Source organism: Bos javanicus, chromosome 2 (genome assembly GCF_032452875.1).
Source record: "Bos javanicus breed banteng chromosome 2, ARS-OSU_banteng_1.0, whole genome shotgun sequence".
Classification (NCBI taxonomy): domain Eukaryota; kingdom Metazoa; phylum Chordata; class Mammalia; order Artiodactyla; family Bovidae; genus Bos; species Bos javanicus.
In genome coordinates, this window is record NC_083869.1 from 5,100,043 (window position 1) to 5,114,610 (window position 14,568).

Consider the following 14,568-nt stretch of genomic DNA (forward strand, 5'->3'; position numbering starts at 1 on the left):
CTTTTCCCATTTTAATGGCAATGTGTTTCTGTGTAGTCTTCTTTGGGTTGATCTGGTTTGGGACTCTGCTTCCTGGACCTGGATGTTGCTTTCCTTTCCCAGGTAAGTTCCCTATCTCCACTTCGCTTAGTTCTTGTATTTTATCCTGTGCCTTCATTTGGAATATATTCCTCTGTTGTCTCATTTTGTCTAATTTGCATTTTTATCTCTGTGTATTTGGTAGGTTTGTTAGAGTCCCAACCAGGATAAACCCTAGGAGAAACACACCAAGACACATTTAATCAAACTAACAAAAGCTAAATACAAAGAAAAAATATTAAAAGCAACAAGAGAAAAGCAAAAAAATAACATAAAAAGGAATCTCCATAAGACTGTCAGCTGCTTTTTCAGCAGAAAATCTCCAGACCAGAAGGGAGTGGCAGGATATATTTAAAGTGATAAAAGGGGAAAACCTACAACCAAGGTTACTTTACCCAGCAAGGATCTCATTCAGATTGGATCAAGAAAAGCTTTACAGACAAGCAAACCTAAGAGAATTCAGCACCACCAAATCAGCCTTACAACAAATGGACATGAGTCTGAGTGAACTCTGGGAGTTGGTGATGGACAGGGAGGCCTGGCGTGCTGCAATTCATGGGGTGGCAAAGAGTCGGACACGACTGAGCGACTGAACTGAACTGAACTGATCCTTCTCAAACTCTTCCAAAAAATTGCAAAGGGAGGAACACTCCCAAACTCATTCTATGAGGCCAAAGACCGGGGGCAATTACAGGCCAATATCACCGATGAATATAAATGCAAAAATTTTCAACAAAATACTAGCAAATAGAATCCAACAACACATTAAAAGAATTGTATGCCATGATCAAGAGGGGTTTATCCCATGGATGCAAAGATTCTTCAATATACACAATGTGTAACACCATATTAACAAATTGAAAGATAAAACTATATTATAGTCTCAACATACAGAAAAAGCTTTCAACAAAATTCAGCACACATTTATGGTAAACTAGAAAACGGGTGTAGAAGGAAACTACTTCAACATAATAAAGGCCATATGTGACAAACCCATAGTAAACATTATTCTCATGGTGAAAAACTGAAAGCATTTCCTCTAAGATCAGGAACAAGACAAGGATGATCACTCTTGAAACTGTAATTCAACCTAGCTTTGGAAGTCCTAGCCATGGCAATCAGAGAAGAAAAAGAAATAAAAATTCAGATTGGAAAAGAAGAAGAAAAACTCTTTGTTTGCGAACATGATACTACCTTAAAATACCATCAGAAAAATTACTAGACCTAATCAATGAATTTAGTGAAATTGCAGTATAGAAAATTAATACACGGAAATCCCTTGCAATCCTAAACACTAACAATGAAAAATCAGAAAGAAATTTAAAAGTCAATCCCACTCACTATTGCAAGAAAAAGAATAAAATACCTAGGAATAAATGTACCTAAGGAGACAAAAGACCTATATGCAGAAAACTAAGACACTGATGAAAGAAATCAAAGAGGATGTAAACGGAAAGAATATATCATGTTCTTGGATTGTAAGAATCAGTATTGTGAGAATTACTATACTACCCAAAGTAATCTACAGATTCAATGAAATCCCTATCAAATTACCAATGGCATTTTCCACAGAACTAGAACAAAAAATTTTACAATTTGTATGGAATCAGAAAGATCCCAAATAGCCAAAGCAATCTTGAGAAAGAAAAATGGAGCTGGAGGAATCTACAGTTCTGACCTCAGACTACAGTACAAAGCTATAGTCATCAAGCCAGTATGGTACTGGCACTAAAACAGAAATATAGTTCCATGGGACAAGATAGAAAGCCCAGAGAAAAACCTACACGTCTATGGGCAGTTTATCTTTGACAGAGAAGAGAGTAGAGAAAAGACAGCCTCTTCAATAAGTGGTGCTAGAAAAACTGGCCAGCCCATGTAAAAGAATAAAAATAGAACACTTCCTAACATCATACACAAATATAAAATAGATTAAATACCTAAATTTAAGGCCAGAAACTATAAAACTCTTACAACAAAACATAGGCAGAACACTCTTGATGTAAATCACAGTTAGATCCTCTTTGACCTACCTCCTAGAGTAATGGAAATAAAAACAAACAAATGGGACCTAATTAAACTTGAAAAGTTTGCACAGCAAAGGAAACTATAAGCAAGATGAGAAAACAACTCTCAGAATGGGAGAAAAGAATTGCAAATGAAGCAAGTGACAAAGGATTATCTCCAAAATATATGAGCAGCTCATGAAGCTCAGTATCAGAAAAACAACCAAATCAAAAAATGGGTGGAGGAGCTAACAGACGTTTCTCCAAAGAAGACACACAGATGGCCAACAAAGACATGAAAAGATGTTCAATATCACTCATTATTAGAGAAATACAAATCAAAACCACAATGAGGTATTACATCACACAGATCAAAATGGCCATCATCAAAAAATCTACAAACCAATCAAGAATAAATAAATATTTTAAAAATCTACAAACAGTAAAGACTGGAGAAGATGTGGAGAAAAGGGAACCCTCTTGCACTGTTAGTGGGAATGTAAATGATATAACCACCATGGAGAACAGTATGGAGACTCCATTAAAAACAAGGAATAAAATTACCTTTGACATGGAAATCCCATTACTGGGCATATACCCTGAGAAAACCATAATACAAAAAGGACTCATGTATCCCATGGGACTTCCCTGGTGGCATAGTGGATAAGAATTCACCTGCCAATGCAGGGCACATGGGCTCAGTCACTGGTCGGGGACGATTCCACATGCTGTGGAACAACTGAGCCCATGCACCAGAACCCACAGGTGACAACTGCTGAGCTCACGTGCTGCAACTACTGAAGCCTGCATGCCTAGAATCTGTGTTCCACAACAAGAAAAGCCACCATAGTGAGAAGCCCATGAACCACAACACAGCAGCCCCCATTTGCCTCAACTAGAGAAAACCTGCACAAATTAACAAAGACCCAGCACTGCCGAAAATAAATAAATTACAAAAAGACACATGTACCACAATACTCACTGCAGCACTATTTACAGTAGCCAGGACATGAGAGCAACCTAGATGTCCATCAACAGATGAATGGATAAAGGAGTTGTGGTGCATATACACAATGGAATATTGCTCAACTGTAAAAAGGTATGAATTTGAGTTAGTTGAACTGAGGTAGGTGAACCTAGAGCCTATTATACAGAGTGAAGCAAGTCAGAAAGAGAAAAACAAATATCATATATTAACTCATATATGGGTTTTAGAAAAATAGTACTGATGAATCTATTTTCAGGGCAGGAATAGAGACACAGAACGGACTTGTAGACATAGCAGGGGAAGAAGAGGGTGACACAATTAAGAGAGTATCATTGAAATATATACATAACCATATGTAAAATAGCTAGCTAGTGGGCAGTTCCTGTATAACAAGGAAACCAGCCTGTGATGACCTAGAAGGGTGGGATGGGGGTAGGCTTGGAAGGGGGGCTCAAAAGGGAGGGGATATATGTATACTCATGGCTGATTCATGGGCTTCCCAGGTGGCGCTAGTGGTGAAGAACCCACCTGCCAATGTAGGAGACATAAGAAATGCAGGTTTGATCCCTAGGTCAGGAAGATCCCCTGGAGGAGGGTATGGCAGCCCACTCCAATATTCTTGCCTGGAGAATCCCAAGGACAGAGAAGCCTGGCAGGCTGCAGTCCGTAGGGTCCCACAGAGTTGCACACAACTGAAGTGACTTAGCACACATGCACACACACGACTGATTTATGCTGTTATACAACAGAAACCAACACAACATTGTAAAGCAATTATCCTCCAATTTAAAAAGACACAGATACCGTAATTCTCATCGCAGCACTATTTACAATAGCCAGGACATGAAAACAACCTAAATGTCCGTCAACAGATGAATAAAGAAAATGTGATAGATACGTATATATATGTATGCATATATGCACACATTACTCAGCCATATAGAGGAATTAAATTGCATCATTTGTAGAGATGTAGATGGACCTAGCGGAGAAGGCAATGGCACCCCACTCCAGTACTCTTGCCTGGAAAATCCCATGGATGGAGGAGCCTGGAAGGCTGCAGTCCATGTGGTCGCTGAGGGCCGGACATGACTGAGCGACTCCATTTTCACTTTCATGCATTGGAGAAGGAAATGGCAACCCACTCCAGTGTTCTTGCCTGGAGAATCCCAGGGACAGGGCATCCTGGTGGGCTGCTGTCTATGGAGTCGCACAGAGTTGGACATGACTGAAGTGACTCAGCAGCAGCAGCAGCAGATGGACTTAGAATGTGTTATATAGAGTGAAGTAAGTCATAAAGAGAAAAACATATATTGTATATTAACATATATATGTGGTATTTAGACGGAGAAGGCGATGGTACCCCACTCCAGTACTCTCGCCTGGAAAATCCCAGGGACGGGGAGCCTGTTGGGCTGCTGTCTATGGGGTCGCACAGAGTTGGGCACAACTGAAGCAACTTAGCAACAGCAGCAGCAGTGGTATCTAGAAAAATGGTACAAATGAACCCGTTTGTAAGGCAAGAATAGAGATGCAGACACAGAGAAGGGACATGTGGACACGGGTGGGAGGGGAGGGTGGGATGAATTGGAGATTAGGATTGACATATAAACACTACCACATATAAAATAGATGACTAGTGGGAGCCTGCTGTATAGTACAGGGAGCTCACTCGGTGTTCTGTGATGACCTAGATAGGTGGGATATGAGGGTGGGAGGGAGGTCTGAGAGGGAGAGGATATATGTATACATATAGCTTATTAACTTCATTGTACAGCAGAAATTAACACAACATTGTAAAGCAATTATACTGCAATTTAAAAAAGAATAAGTGTAAAACGCTTAGCACAGTGCCTGTTGATATTATAGAAATTTAATAAATGTATTATGGAGAAATTAGATATCAGTTCTCTCCAAAATTGATCTATAAATTTATTGCAATACCAATAAAAATACTAGCAGGCTTTTTCATAAAATATGACAAGCCAATTCTAAAACCTATATGGAAATGAAAAGCCAAAATACTTTGAAAAATAATGTTTAATTAATTTTGCTTTACAGTAATTACATCATTTAATGGCTTATTGTAAAGCCATAGTAATCAAAACTGTGGTATTGGCATAAAGAGGGACAATTAGATCAATGGAGCAAAATAGATTCACACATAGGATTTTTGGCAAGGTAATTCAATGAAGAAGAGTAATCTTTACAAGAAATAAATCTTTGCAAGAAATATTTTCAACAATTGGATATGCAAAAAATTAAATCTCTTGCTTTACCTCACTACCACTTACAAAAAATAACCCGAAATGGAGTGTAGAACTTCTTCAGGAGATCTTCCCAACCAGGGGTTGAGCCAGGATCTCCTGGCAATGCAGGCAGGATTCTTTATTATCTGAGCCACCAGGGAAGCCCATAGATAATCGCTAAAACTACAAAATTTCTTGGAGAAAGTTTTAGTGACCTTGAGTTTGGCAAAGATTCTTAAACATAACACAGACAAAAAAAACACACACTGTAAAGGAAAAAAATTAATAAATTGGACTTCTTCAAAACAACTTTCAATCTTCAAAAAACATTATTAGTTTTCAACTTGGCACGTAAGGAGTTTGAAAGTCATCATTGCTGACCTCAAGAAAAAAAATGTGAACAAACTGAAAATCAACAACTATTCTCAGATCCAGCAGAGTTTCGAGATCACAACCTCTGCCCACAAAATTAAAGCGACAGGCAGATACAGAGAATCATAATGTATAGGATCAGTATCTCTAAGGAATTAACACCAGGGCAGGAAAAGCTAAACTGTAGTTGATTTGCTAGAGGCTAAGTAAAAACAGTTTGAGAATTACCACCCACCTGCCCCTTCAACGCTACCCCACCAGTTTTCTGAGGTTTATCTCCAGAAACCTTACCAAGTCCTCAGAGAAAAAAAAAATCCCCTCGTGCTTCAGGCAGGCAGAGGGAAAATGACCATTTTGCACTTGATACTGGTCGAAAGGACGAGAAGCAATGAAAATGGCCATTTTGAAGTATGCTGAGAGCACTCTGTTTGTCTTAAGAAGGCCTGCCCTCCAGAGAAAGTGGTTTACCAGAGCTCAACTGACTTGGGGGAGGGGAAATACCTAACTACAGCCTCCTCTAAGCTTCTATCTGGGTGAAGAAAAATACCCAAACCACCGCCCTCTGGCCTTTGTCTCTCCTAACAGAGAAAAAAGCAACTGAAAAGCACTTGTGAAGATCACAATCCAGGATCACAAGCTCATTAAGAGGATGACACTTAATCACAGTACTATAGAACATTCCCCTCTTTCCACACTGTACAACCACGTCAATAGAAATCCTGTTTAATGATGGGGGATACAACTAAAAGAAGTGGGTCTCAGATGTAATATAAGAAGGCTCTAAGGAAACCCAAAGGCAACAGGGGAGCCAAAGCAAAGACTCCAGAGGGAATTTTATCCTCTGACATCTACATCTGTGTGTGTGTGTGTGTGTGCTCAGTTGTGTCTGACTCTTTGTGACCCCATGGACTGTAGCCCGCCAGGCTCCTCTGTCCATGGGATTTCCCAGGCAAGAATACTGAAGTGGGTTGCCATTTCCTTCTCCAGGGGCTCTTCCCCACCCAGGGATCAAACCTGAGTCTTTTGCTTCTCCTGCATTAGCAGGCAGATTTTTTACCACTGCGCCATACAGCCTAACCCATAGCTAGATAAACATAAAGCCTCACATAAAAGCCTATTTACTTCAATTCATTTTTACCCAGTACCTTACACTGACCTTCAACAAAAAATTACAAATCATACTCAAAGACAAGAAACACATTTTGAAGAGACAGAGCAAGCATCAGAATAAAACTTGGATATGAGAGAGGTTGAAATTACTAGGTTGAAAAAAATTTTTTTAATTTGATTCATATGCTAAGGATTCCAATGGAAAAAAGGGTACAACATGCAAGAACAGATATGCAATATAAGCAGAAAAGTAGAAACGAAGAAAGAATCAAGTGGAAATGCTTGGAATCAAAAAATCTGTGACAGAAGCGAAGAATGCTTTTGAACTTATCAGTAAACTGTACTAGCCCAGGAAAGAATCCAGAGCTTAAAGATATGTCAGTAGAAATTTCCAAAACTGAAAAGCAAGGAGAAAAAATAATGGAACAGAATATCCGAGAATGATGAAGCAGTTTCAAAAGGTGTAGCATGTGTAATTGGAATACCAGAAGAAGAAAGAAGAAATATTGGAAGTAACAATGACTGAGAATTTTCAAAATTAATTTCAGACAACAAATCACAGATATAGGAAGCCTAGAAAACACCAAGTATGATAAATACTTAAAAAAAAAAACTAAAAAAACTTACGTCAATGTATAGTATATTCAAACGACAGAAATCAAAGGCAAAGAGAAAAGTTGAAAATCCAAAGGGGGAAAACACATTACCAATAGAGGAACCAGGATAAAAAATTACATCAAAATTCTCTTCAGATACCATGTGGGCAAGAAGAGAGTGATGTAAAATATTTAAAGTATTGAAAGAATTAACCTAGAAAAACCACCAACCTAGAATTCTGTATCCAGAAAATTATCATTGAAAAGTGAAGGGGAAAAAAAGACTTTCTCAGGAAAAAAAGAGAGAGGGCTTCCCTGGAGGCTCAGTGGTAAAGAATCTGCCTGCCAATGCAGGAGACACAGGTTCGATCCCTGGTTGGGAAAATCCCATATGCTGTGGAGCAACTAACCAGGTGCACCACAATATTGAGCCTGTGCTCTAAAGCCTGGGAGCAGCAACTACTGAGCCCATGTGCTACAACTGCTGAAGCCTGTGCCCTAGAGCCTGTGCTCCGCAACAAGAGAAGCCGCAGCAATGAAGACCCAGCACAGCCAAAAGTAATTAATAAAATTGTGGGAAACTGTTGCCAGGAGATCTGCCTTGCAGGAAATGTGAAAAACAAATTTTTCAAAGAGAAGCAAATGTATACAGGTCAAAAACTCATATCTGGGATTTCCCTGGGGGTCCAGTGGCTAAGACTCCATGCTCCTAATGCAGGAGGCCAGGTTCGATCCCTGGTCAGGGAACTAGAACCCAGATGCCATAACTAAGAGTTCATATGCTGCAACTAAGACCTGGCACAGCCAAATAAATAAATATAAATATTTTAAAAACTTAGATCTGCAAAAAGAAAGGAAGAGAAGAAATAAAGGTAAATTAAAATATTTGAGTTTTCTTATTTTTAATTGATCTAACATTTTGTTCCAAATAGTAATAGTGATTATAGATTATGGATAAGTGAAGTGAATGACTGCAATGTTATAAAAGATGGAGAGAGCAATCGGGAACACTGTATTATAAGATATTTACTTGCACTATCCATGAACTGGTATAGTGTTAACTTGAAAGAAAACTTAGATTGAATGTAAATGTATATTGCAAACTCAAGGGAAACAAAAATTCTAATTTTTTTCAAAAGTATAGTTGATATGCTAAGTGGGGAGAAGAAGAAGAATACAATATAATATGCTCAGTTAAGACCAGAGAAGGAAGAAAATGTTGGAAGAAAATAACAGGGACAATGAATAGAAAACAGGAGTCTACATAAAACATTAAGACACAGATAGATTAAAAGTAAAGGAATGGAGAAAAATATACCATGCTAACACTAGTCAAAAGAAAGTTGGAATAGTTATATGAAATTCAGACAAAACAGACTTCAGACCAAGAAAAAATATCATGCTTATTGTGAATGAAAACTAGTACAGCTGCTTTGGGAAGACAGCTTGGCAGTTTCTTACAAACTAAACATACATTTGAATCAGTTCTAATGAGGTGGATGAAACTGGAGCCTATTATACAGAGTGAAGTAAGCCAGAAAGAAAAACATCAATACAGTATACTAATGCATATATATGGAATTTAGAAAGATGGTAACAATAACCCTGTATACGAGACAGCAAAAGAGACACTGATGTATAGAACAGTCTTATGGACTCTGTGGGAGAGGGAGAGGGTGGGAAGATTTGGGAGAATGACATTGAAACGTGTATAATACCATGTATGAAACAAGTCGCCAGTCCAGGTTCGATGCACGATACTGGATGCTTGGGGCTGGTGCACTGGGACGACCCAGAGGGATGGTATAGGGAGGGAGGAGGGAGGAGGGTTCAGGATGGGGAACACATGTGTACCTGTGGCGGATTCATTTCATTGTAAAATTTAAAAAAGGAAAAAAACTAAACATAATCATACCATACAATCCAGCAGTCATGTTCTTTGGTATTTTTCCAAATGTTAATGTATGTTACCATAATTTGAAAACTTACATTCATACAAAAACCTGCACACAGATGTTTACAGCAGCTTTATTCATAATTGCCAAAACCTACAAGCAATCAAGAGGTCATTCAATACAGAAATAGATAAACCATGGAACATGCAGACAATGAAATATTATTCAGCAAGAAAAAGAAATGAGCTCTCAAGACATGAAAAGACATGAAGGAAACTTAAATGCATATTGTCTAGTGAAAGAAGACAATCACAAAAGGCTCCATACTGTATGACATTCTGGGGGGAAAGGCAAAACTATGGAGATAGTAAAAAGACCAGTGGTTGCTAGGAGCTTGGAGGAAGGAAGAGAAAGATGAGTATGTGAAACATGGGATTTTTAAAACAGTGAAAATATTTTGTATGATATTGTAATGGATACATTTCATTATACATTTGTCAGAAGCCATACAAAGTAAAACACAAAAGATTGAGCCCTAATGTGAATTATAGACTTCAGTTAATAATGGGCTTCCCTGGTGGCTCAGATGGTAAAGAATCTGCCTGCAATGTGGGAGACCTGGGTTAATTAATAATAATTTGTCAATACTGACTCATTAGTTATAACGAACATATCACACCAAAGCAAGTTGTTAATAATAGGGGAAACTGGTGGTGGTGAGGGGGTGGGGGGGATTCGTGGGAACTCTGTACCTTCCATTCAATTTTTCTGCAAAACTAAAACTGTTCCTTAAGAAGTCTATTAAAATTTTAAGTGTAGCAGCCATTCTGCCCCTACCCCAACTCCCACCCCAATGAATTTGCTGATTAAAGAAACTAGATCAGTTCAGTTCTATTGCTCAGTCGTGTCTGACTCTTTGTGACCCCATGGACTGCAGATGCCAGGCTTCCCTGTCCATCACCAACTCCCAGAGCCTGCTCAAACTTATGTCCGTCGAGTCAGTGATGCCTTCCAACCATCTCATCCTCTGTTGTCCCCTTCTCCTCCCACCTTCAATCTGTCCCAGCATCAGGGTCTTTTCCAATGAGTCAGTTCTTTGATCAGGTGGCCAAAGTATTGGAGCTTCAACATCAGTCCTTGCAATGAATATTCAGGACTGATTTCCTTTAGGATTGATAGGTTTGATCTTGCAATCCAAGGGACTGTCAAGAGTCTTCTCTAACAACATAGTTCAAAAGCATTGATTCTTTGGCGTTCAGCTTTCTTTATAGTCCAACTTTCACATCCATACATGACTACCGGAAAAACCATAGCTTTGACTATATGGATCTTTGTTGGCAAAATAGTGTCTCTGCTTTTTTTTTTTTTGGAGTAAATACATTTATTGATACCCATTTTATATAGTTCAATGAAATAACCTATAAATATAAAGGCATTTTTCTTTTGGATATCACCATGGTCCATGTAAATACTCAACAGTCAGAATCACCTGCAGGAAGCACTCAAGTCACACCGTTGGGTTTACAGACCTGAATACACACACTTCATTAACAGTGGCACTTATGCACTCAAGTGGTCCAGTGGCTTTGGAATATATGACAACTGGGCGTGTGGAGTAAAAGTAACGTATAAGTTTAAGTCAATGGAAAGGGTATCAACTTTCAACAAACAACAACCAATTATAAATCAATATCCTAGGTGAAGAAAGTACCACAGTTGACACCTGGTGTCGGGACACTGGAGACGAAGCATGCTCACCGACACGTCGTGGTGCCGTACGCTCTTCAAGCCCCAGGGCAGTCCACCAGTGCCTCCGGGTCATTCAGGGTCAACAACACAGCACTTCTTAAAAGACTCTCACCAGCTGAGAAAAAAGGTATGTGGAGACTGGTATCAAGTTTAAAGAAAAATAAGCTAAATATTTCAATGACATGATGAGTTTTTCTCCTAAGAGGAGGAAGAGATTGTGGGGAAAACAACTTTTTTAATTCCCTTTTTTTTTTTAAAAAAACAGTGATCAGAATCATTTCTCAAATGCGAGGGAAGGAACCCAGGTATCTGGTATCCAAAACACAGGTGCAAAAATCTTCTTCTGTCTCAAAGTTTGTTCCTCAACACTTCTGAGGGAACGAACACAGCAGCCACTGTTGGAGACTTGCTCTCGACTTAATGCAGCATAAAATTTTCTCATTTCTTCAGAAACAAATACAGGAATGTCCTTTCTTGCTGCAGTCAGACCATGTGTCTTCCGAGTTAGCAAGCAAATGCGTTTAGAAGGTCTGAGGTGTACAAGGTCCAAAACTGAAATCTGAGAGGCAGTGTTAGAACTTAAGCGAGGCAGGATTTTTAGAGACTACTCAAATGAAAATCTAAGTGAAGCATATAAAAATTCAGTTCTTTCTATTATTTTCAACTGGTATTTGATGGAGACATCCCCTGGTAAGAACGGGTTAAGGGCTGTTATCTCCAGGTCCAAGATGTCCCAACTACTTAAAGTAGGGCCCCCAAGAGGAGAAAGACACACACTTCTGTGGTCTCTGGAATTCTTTTTTGCCTTTTTTTTTTTTTTTTTAAAGAAATAGTAGCTTCAGTTGCACACCACTGGCTGAAGGTGTTTGCATCCAAATGAGAAACTCTACCCCTTGTCTCTAGTGGGACAGGCACCAGGTTCCCACAAGCGGCAACTCCTATGTCCTGTAGCACATGGCAGCTGACCCTGGAGTGAAGAATAAGCTGGCACAGAGCCCCGATTGCTGGCGTCCAGGCTAGATGGCATTTCGTGGCGTGCCGTTGTGTGTCAACGCTTTCAGGCTGGGGGCACTGGTCTGGTGACTACAGCTCCTGTGAGAAGTCACACCCACCTCAAAAACCTCATGAATAGCTTTTCGGAAACAATGGAAATTATAATCTATTAAACCTTTTCTTTCAAAACTTTCTTCCCTAAGGATGCAAACCAGTGCCAAAAATTTAGTCACCTCCTTTAAATACAGGACAGTTGTGTTATTCAGCTTGATGATGGCCATGGACTCTTTGTCATAAGCACTTCCACTTCCATCTTCCTTTAGCCCATATATACAAGACACATCAATTACAACATCAATCATGTCACAGCAAAGTTCATATGACTGCATATCCACAGGAGAACTGTCTGTTGCAATGTAGATTTTGCTGACAACATCGAAGAGAAAAGCTTTTTCAATGCCTGAATTTGATATAAAGATATTTAATAGGTTTTCCAAGGTCGGTAGCTGTGGGATAAGTTTCTGCACCACCTTACTAAAGGCTTCAAATATTGAATGGTCATAGATACTAGTCAAATAAAAGCTAAGGTGGAGTTTTTCTAGCCCAGCATCTGCAAGGTCATCATTGGCCCTTTGATGAATGTCCCTCTGTGTTTCTATTTTGTGATCATCAGACAGACCATCAACTTTGTGAATAAAAACCTCAAAATTCATGTCTGGGTTAACTTTGTAGGCTTTAGAAACAGTAATGTGAAGTCTTGTTAAAGCCTCCATGTAGTCATCCTGTGCATCAATGACATATATCAACGCTCCTGTTCCCCTGAAGATCATCTCGTAGTCAAAAGTTGGGTCAAAAAAGTCCATTTGCCCAGGAAAATCCCATATTTGGAAATTCACAAAGGAGCTATTAGAAATGTCATCTTTGTAAATCTTGTTGGTACTTTCCAAAAAGAGAGTCTCATTGGTGACGTTTTATGAAACACCACCTTCTGGATGGAGGACTTGCCGCTGCGCCGGAGGCCCATGAGCAGAATCCTCGGCTTGGAGCTGTCAGCGCCCCCGGGCCACAGCCTCCTCCGGCCCCCGCCCCAGCCCCGCCGCCCGCGGCTGCCGCCTCCTCTTCCTCCTCCTCCGTAGCCGAAATCCTTTGGGAACGAATCCGCCGCGCCGTAACTGCCGGCGAGGGGCGTCTCCTCCGCCCCGTACTGCAGGGACATGGTGCTGGAGCCGCCGCCGCCCGCGCCCTGACAGGCCAGGCCAGGCCAAGCCAGGCCGCCGCCTCCCCTGTCTCTGCTTTTTAAAGATTAAAGAGACTAGTGGGGTTCTAAATGGTGGAGCATAGTTTCCCTTACTCTTAGGTATCTAGGAGACAAACTTCTAACCAGAAAAAGGGCCTGACTCTTAACAACCTTCCAGTCTCCTTAAGATATTTGCTAAATTTGGAAGGAGCATTGGTGGGCGTAGCAGTGGGGAGAAGACTGAAGAGAAGTTTAAAATTGCCAAAGGGAAGAATAACCTCCTGCATCTTTGGGGTGGACAAGACAGACCTGTCAGGCTGTCAGTCCAAAGCTGAGAATGTCTCCCTAGGAAGTACTTGCAATCTGGTGGGCTCTGATTTTAACTAAAGCTGCCATCCAGCTTCATCACAGCTTAGTTCCTCCTCCTCCTTTTCTTTATTTTATTGAAGTATATTGATTTACAATGTGTTCATTTTTGCTTTTTAGCAAAGTGATCCAGTTAGATAGATACATTCTTTTTCATATTCTTTTCCATTATGGTTTATCACAGGATATTGAATATAGTTCCCTGTGCAATACAACAAGTAGGACCTTGCTGTTTACCCATCCTATAATAATAGTTTGCATCTTCAGCTTAGTTATTGATTGAACTAGAAAGGGAAAAGATTTTTTGATAGGAAAAAACAAATTCTTCAGTTGCTGGTTCCTTTACAAACAGTTTTCAGCATAATTTTAAAAATTATGAGACAGGCAAAGAAACAGGAAATTGTAACCAATGATCAAGAGGGAAAAAGCCAATATATATAGACTTATCAATGATCCAGATGTTGGAATAGATGACAATGTTTTAATGTGATTATAACAATCTAAGATAGAAAAGAATTAATGAAAATTTTTTCAGAGAGATGTAATATGCAAAGAAAATTATACAGATGTTCTAGAATGGAAAATGTTGATATCTGACATTAATAGCTCATTGGATAGCTTTCACAATGGACACAGGAGAAGACAGAATTAATGAGCATGAAGAAAGAATAATAAAATGTACTCAAATCAGCACAGAGGGGGAAAAGGGAGTAGATGAGGAATGGGATGGCAGATAATGACTGCTCATACTAAGTCTGTTGTACTAGTTGGTTGTTTAATCATGTGCATGTATAATTTTGGGCTTTTTTTTAGCATGTGTGACAGCATGTGCAACATGCTTCTGCTTGAGGAAAGATCCTATGGGACCTCAGTGCCCTCACTCTGGCCCTTACATTCATAGTACAAACTGAGCTGGATTTAGAAAAGGCAGA

General features: G+C 39.6%; 1 protein-coding gene across 1 annotated transcript; it reads right to left on the reverse strand.

Annotated features, from left to right (window-relative positions):
• Positions 1–10,646: 10,646 nt before the first annotated feature.
• On the reverse strand, positions 10,647–13,332 carry LOC133256962 (ras-related GTP-binding protein C-like). Its single transcript, XM_061432253.1, is given in 4 exon segments — positions 10,647–12,994; positions 12,997–13,098; positions 13,101–13,162; positions 13,164–13,332. Coding segments are annotated over 4 exon segments (1,188 nt in total). The 5' UTR covers positions 13,250–13,332; the 3' UTR covers positions 10,647–12,056.
• Between the last annotated feature and the right edge of the window lie 1,236 nt (positions 13,333–14,568).